The sequence below is a fragment of the Octopus bimaculoides genome, chromosome 2 (genome assembly GCF_001194135.2).
Source record: "Octopus bimaculoides isolate UCB-OBI-ISO-001 chromosome 2, ASM119413v2, whole genome shotgun sequence".
Classification (NCBI taxonomy): Eukaryota; Metazoa; Mollusca; class Cephalopoda; order Octopoda; family Octopodidae; genus Octopus; species Octopus bimaculoides.
The window spans coordinates 167,675,701-167,683,377 of NC_068982.1; the positions used below are offsets into that span (position 1 = coordinate 167,675,701).

General features: G+C 34.6%; 1 protein-coding gene across 2 annotated transcripts in view; it reads left to right on the top strand.

Annotated features, from left to right (window-relative positions):
• Positions 1–7,677, top strand: part of LOC106869337 (heat shock 70 kDa protein 12A) — a 296,374-nt gene that overhangs the window by 191,456 nt on the left and 97,241 nt on the right. For both annotated transcript variants that reach the window (XM_014915050.2, XM_052965711.1), the window contains one exon: positions 291–512. In XM_014915050.2, coding sequence (XP_014770536.1) covers positions 291–512 — 222 coding nt within the window. The remainder of the gene's footprint in view (positions 1–290; positions 513–7,677) is intronic.

Below are 7,677 nucleotides of genomic sequence, written 5' to 3' on the forward strand. Positions count from 1 at the left end.
ATATACACAATGGAATGATAAATGGAATGGTTGGTGTGTAGAGGCCATGGTCCTTTGATTTCTAGATGGCAGCAAATAGGAAATAACACTTACTGACCAAAAACAAATGAATAAAAATATAAATAAAAATTATGTTATACAGGGAAATCCATAAAATAAGTACCAGTAGAATATCCAGGGGTTTGACTGTATTGAAAACAAGTTCCCTTAAAATCTGTTCTATGCACCAAAGTTAAAACTCATCAGCATATTTTATTAATTTATGTACCCTCTTTTTTCTACTGTTATAGGATTTAACCAAAGACACAATTCTGGATGCAACCAACGGTAAAACGATGTCAGCTCTCACAGTGTTCTCCTATGCGCTAAAGTTCTTCAAAGAACACGCCTTGCAAGAATTGTCCGATCAGTCGGGCATGGAGATTGTCAACGATGATGTACGGTGGGTGATTACAGTACCAGCGATATGGAAGGCGCCTGCCAAGCAGTTTATGAGACAAGCATCATACCAGGTATATAAACTACATTACAGATTTTCCTTATCTACGGAGTGTTTGTAACATTTTATGAGATCGTTCGGCTTTTATTTGTCTGGTACCTTGTTCAAAATACTGATAGTCCTAAATGCCTGAGTTTTAAATATAGCATTGTGCTTACCCTTTTTACTACGATACATCCATTTCTGTATGATTTACAACAAAGAGCAAGCAGAATACTGATCGCTGAAACCGGTAAATATACTTGAAATATTTTGTCCCTGCTTCACACCAGAGTATACTCTGTATTGGTCAGACACTTGTCTTCCAGTGGTCAATCTAGCCATCATACAATTGTGAACTGGCGAAAGATTTTCATAATTCTTTCTCCAAAGTGCTGCAGATTTCTAGAATTCTGTGGATGACAAGATACAGATGTCCAAAGTGAATATCAACTGCGTTGATTTCGCTAATGATACGAACGTCATCTCTTCTCTTCTTCCACATTAATTAGAAAACAGTCATGGTTAAACGCTTAGACATACGGATATATATCGATATTTCTCTCGCTCTCTCTAATTCTGTATAAGTATCTCTGTGTGTACACGCATATATAATTTTCATGTGTATGTGTGTGTGTACGAATATGTCTTTTCTTTTTGGTTGGTGCAGTTTGAAAACGTGCGTGTATATGCATGTATGTACACACACAAGCACATAAATAATTTCTTTCTCCCAACTTCTTCAAATATTTGTATATGCATGTTTTGTTTTATATTAATGCTGATATAAACTCACCAAAGGCATTGATAAAAATACATACGACAAAAAGTGTGTATATCTCGCTCATATTTTCTTCAAATCAATACATATTCCCAGATCCATAACATATTTGACAGTCTCACTCTATAAATGACTTCAGTTCGCAGTGCTACCATCAAAAATCTATTCATACATACATACATACATACATACATACATATATGCATCTATCTATCTATTTGTCTGTCTGTCCGTCCGTCTACCTACCTACCTACCTACCTACCTACCTACCTACCTACCTACCAACCTACACCCCTTCCTTCCTTCCTTCTTTCTTTCCTTCCTTCCTTCCTTCCTTGTTTCATACCTATACCATTATGTTATTTTAGATTTCTGTTGACAAAGAATAACACGGAAATATAATGAGATACAAATGAGAAAAAATACCATGAATAAGTTAATGGAAATGAAAAAATAAAGAAACCCCTTATTCCTTCCATCCTTAATCACGGTCTTGCCTCGACTTTTAGGAAAACAAACGATCATTCAAAAGATAATAATATCATAAAAGGATAAACTTAAACAATTACTTATTCCTTGTGTCTGTTACCATTGCACATCAAAGAAAATCAGTGACATTTGGTACCTTCCTTAGTACGGCAGGAGACCAAAACCTGTCGGTTTACAGACTTAACTTTGGCTGTATAGCATTACTGTTGCAGGTTTTGATACAATTGCTTTATAAGAGAGACTGTTAAACCAAGTAAATTTACTTGCATGCACCCTTGTACATACATATACATTTATTTAACACTAGATATATGTATATACATGCATATATCTATTTAAACGTACATTCACATTTTCCCCCTCTCAAAAATCTGTATCCATGCTACTTATTAGCTTCCAAATACTCTCGTATATAAATATTTTTTTCCATATTTATATAGATTCGATTAGAATTTTGAATTTATACTAAAAAACGGAAATATAATGCCATGGAGTAACCCTACTTAGTTCTATATACGAGGACATAGTCATTCACGTAAAATAATACTCCTATGAAAAAACATGCGTTATTCATTCTATAACCAGGTCTTGCAGATACAGATGTCTTAGTGTATAATGACAAATAAATCTCTCCTATGGTTGCTTCATTTCTCACCAAATAATTTTACACACATACAAATTATTATGAAATTGCATTATGTAGGTAGACAACATACCAACAACGACAGTAAAAATACCCTCAATTAATACATTTTCGAGTAAATAAATGGTCGGAGGGTATAAAACAAAGAGAAACCAGAGTTGATCCTACTCACCTAAAGATGCACACGTATTCATCTATTGTTGAATCATTTTCATGCAATAATGTGTATAGCATATGTAACATTCAGCATACACCAGATGATAACGATGAGCTGAAACAATTGTAGTGATTTGTAATAAAACCTGTTCATTCCATCTTCAGGTATTAAAATTCTGACACACGCGGGCGCGCACACACACCTACGCACGCGCTTACATATGTATAGTTTTACTCAGGTGACATCAACATTTGCTGGGCGAAAAATTGGAGTAGTCTTAATCATTAATGTGCAAAAATGAATTTCCAAAAATGAATTATCATGCTTTTGATGCATGGTTCACTCAGTATTATGTTATAGATTTCTCCAGTTTATTATCAAAAAAATACCGCGATTACTGTAGTATAATTTGTATGACACAAAATACATCGAAACACCATTTCTTATATAAGTTAAAACATATGTATTTACCAGTATGATTAATTACATTAGATTTTTTTATTCATTTTCTTCATTCAGGGAGAATGTTTTTCTTCTACCACTGATGTGGTACACTAGATTTCACTTTGAACTTCATCCACTCAGTATTAATATTCGTGTAGTATACGGCCCATGAAATTTATCTCAGAAACTAGTCTACAATATTAAACTTTTACGCGAATATATATGATGTTCTATAAAAATGCTACTTACACGCACATACCCACACATACACACAGATATGTATATATGATGTTTTTGTCGAGTCCAGTCTCAAAATGATATATGGAGATTTGCTTTCACTGTAGAAATCAACTATGTTTCGAAGAGAACGAAATAATTTAATTTATAGTGCTATATTAATATCAAAATACTCTCTTAGGTACAAAGGCCATATTTATAAGCAAGCGAAGCGATAGTCACGTGATTTGACCTTGCTATCTTTATATATATATTTCATTGATCCTGGATATTTTATCAATATCCTCTGGGATTTGAAGGCAGAAACATTAGGCAGTCTGCCAAATTGATACAGAAAAAATCATTTAGTCTGGCCCTCTATCATTGGAATTAATTCTGCATTAATTTACACACGCACACACACTTGCATCCTTATTTATATATACACATGCATATATATATATATATACCTACATGCATTTACGCATACACAGATTATAACATACATGCGGTTATATATGTGACTGTGTGTTCTTGAGTATAGTATGATGATTTAATCTCCGGTTACACACTCAAATGTTTACACATATATACACATTCATACATATTCATATCTTTATCAAAATTAATATCTATCTATCTATCTATCTATCTATCTATCTAAGCATCCACATATATTCCAGATTCACTCTCTCTCTCTCTCTCTCTCTCTCTCTCTCACATGTATACACGCACACGCACACACACAAATGTACACACACACTCATATATCATGGTAATAATAGTAAAAATGATCTAATATAGGAAGTATATAACTGAAACCTTATACAAACATTATTGTCGGCTCAGAAGTAGCAACGAGACTAACTCGTTATTTGCACAGTTAAAACTATATTTGAACAAATAAATTGTTTCTCTATGAAACCATACGGCTGTCTCCTCTCGTTGCATCTTATTATTCTTTGATAAAGCCAACAGTACTTAAGAAATACTTAAACTAGTGTTTTCGGCTCGAATTTAGGTCATCTTTTGTATCCATGAGAGAGTTTTATTCTTTACACTGAAGCTACCAAAAAAAGATTGATTAAAGTTCAGTAAAATATTGAATTAGTTGATAATTCTCTCTTAGTATGGCCACAGTCTAATGACTGAAGTATGTAAAAGATAAAGGATTAATCCATAGCGAAAGAGTGTCTTCTGGTCTCTTAGTTGGCCAGAAATAGCACTCAAATCAAACCCTACTTTCTTTAAAAAGATATATTGCATAATGTACTCTTAGAAAATTGTATGTCTGAATATAAGACGAGAATGTCATAACTAGAGGGTTTTTGATCATATGTCTGTTTCATCAAGACTGACAGGACAATCAACAACAACCCTTAGGTTTAAACTTGTTGATGCGTTTGCTTTATATCTGAAGACACATATACGTATATGAGCTCATAAAAACACACGACGAGTAAGAGCTAAAGGGAGAACTTTTAACTTATCGCTCAAGCCGCTAAAAATCTCAGCCAAATCATTTTCAAATTTTAGCCCATTGACTTTATGAAAAGATGAGATACTATTTGATCAGGTATTTTCACGTGGTAGTAAAATATCGCGTACATATAAGCATAGATACCAAAAAGTGAATAAAACATTAATAAATTAAAAATTACTTTAACATTTATCAGACACTTGTACCCTATATGTATCGTTTTAAGGCTGTAAAATTGGCAAAGGCGTTATAACGTTTACTATATTGCTCGCGGTATTTTTTCTGAATATATTGGCTCTGCGTTCAAATGTCATCGAATTCAACTTTGTCTTGTATCCTTTCGTGGGGTCGATAAAAAATACGAATCTGAGGCGGTGAATTGGTGGAAATGTATGAAGATCTGACTGGATGCCTGACAGTATTTGTTCCGGCTCTCTGCGTTCTGAGTTCAAATTCGACCAGAACCTACTTTGGATGATGGATTTAATCTATCACCCGATTTAATACCCCTAAAGGTACTTTGGAGGGTGCCTTTAGCTGAGTTTACTCTGTTGCGTGCATTCGGACTAGATCTTTGGCTTGAGAATAACTCTTCCCTTAAGAATTACACCTCCCCATCTGTAAAGTGTCATGGGCATTGTCTTCCCGCCTCGTATTTTGCTGCAGACTTTTGTTTTGTTGGATGCAACATAGCAGATAGCAGAAGTGTTCTCGGAATAAAGAAGTCAATTAGCGTAGGTAGCAGCGAGTCACATTTACTTAATTTGGAATTGTTCAATCAATGATAGAATTAAAATGCTACTTCCTGAAGTTTACATTGAAATAGTTCTGCTCTATTGACGTAATACTGGAACAATGACAGAAACAAAGACCAAAGGGATAAGAACTAGACACCACTCTCTTTTGGATTGGGAATAGCCTATAGGAATGGATTGTGAATAGCTTATTGCAAGAAGGCAGATTTCGAAGCTGAAGCCATTTTTTATTCATACAGGATAATTTTGAGTGAGCTTACATTGACAAGACCAGTATACAAATATTCATTCTTTTGGATCACAAAAATTAAACTACAGCGCCTTATTGTGTTTAGGAAAGATTTACGAAAGACATATATTTGACAACTTAAAGATTCTCTAGTTAGGCGCAATATTCGATTTAATGATGTTGCTGACATTACTACGGATAGCGATTATTGAAGAGAGCTGAATGACCAGTGTTGAGTATCTCTGAAGTTGGGGATCAGTACTTATGGAAAAGGTATAGAATATCGAGCATGAGATGAGACGTTAATAGTTACAAGGACTCCTCAAATATTTGTTTTTTGTGACGTGTAAGCAATGAAGATATCTACTACGAGTAACTATCCCATGTCAAACCTTCCATTTAAGAACCTAGTTTATACATACATAATACATACATACATACATACATACATACATACATACATACATACATACAGACAGACAGACAGACAGAAACGAAATTAAGCTAGGAAAAATAACTAACTCAGAGTGGTGAGTGGAATAGATTTGGACAGCAAAGACGAATAAAGGTATTTTGAATTTCAGCCAAGACATTTATGAGTTACTGACGTTATCTATAGTTCGAGAGAAGGGAAAAAACTCCTTGTGCTAATTGTGACACTAAATACGAGGGAATCTCAAGAATCACAAATCCTCAGGAATTAAATCAAGAATATTCTAGAATTACTTATAGGGAAAAAGAATCAGGTTTGTGGAGACAAACGAAAGCTAGGGTCACGAGTTTCTGTATCAATTAGTGTTATCAGCACAAAAACTATTTCACCTTGATTCCAGCAGAATATAAGACTTAGACTAGAGAACATTTATAGTCCAGGGTAATTTGCATAAATAAAAAAAAAAACAAAAATAAAATCTGAAAGAAAGTGGTCAATGGCGCGAAAGCCGACAACAAAAAGAAATTTATATAGGAAGCCATACAAGAAAAATTTCTGTTGTATTGAAATTATCTTCGATTCGAGACGTATGGCACACACACACGCACGCACGCACGCACGCACGCACGCACGCACGCACGCGTATATATATGTATATTATCTACATTATGTATAGATATATTTAGTATGTATAATGTATATTGCATTTTATGTATATATATATATATATATATATATATATATATATATATATATATATATATACCTGTATATTATATTATACATATTATATGTCTGTGTATACTTAAGTACACATACACATATATGCATACTTATCTAGTTCCTTCCGTATACTCACATACATACGCACACAAACATACACATACACATTTCATTTTTATTGTTTTTGACTTGTTTCGGTCATTAGACTGCGGCCATGTGGGGCACCGTCTTGTACAATTTCAGTCGAACTTATCAATCCCAGTACTTATTTTTTTTCTAAAACCTGGTACTTATTCTACCGGTCTCTTTTGCCGAACTGCTAAATTTCGGGGACGTAAACACACCAGTACTGGTTGTCAAGCCGTGTTGGGAACAAATACATACACAGACACAAAAACATGCACACGCAAACACAAACAAACACATATACGACGGGATTCTTTCAGTATCCGTCTACCAAATCTATTCACAAGTCTTTGGTCAGCCGAATGCTATAGTAGAAGACACTTGCCCAAGGTGCCACGCAATGGAACTAAACACCGAACCATGTAGTTGGGTGCCAAACTTCTTATTTCTTTATTGCCCACAAGGGGATAAACATAGAGGGGACAAACAAGGGCGGACAAAGGGATTAAGTCAATTACATCGACCCCCAGTGCGTAACTGGTACTTAATTTATCGATCTCGAAAGGATGAAAGGTAAAGTCGACCTCGGCGGAATTTGAACTCAGAACGTAACGGCAGACGAAATACCTATTTCGTTATTGCCCACAAGGGGCTAAACATAGAGGGAACAAACAAGAACAGACGAACAGATTAAGTCGATTACATCGAACCCCAGTGCGTAAC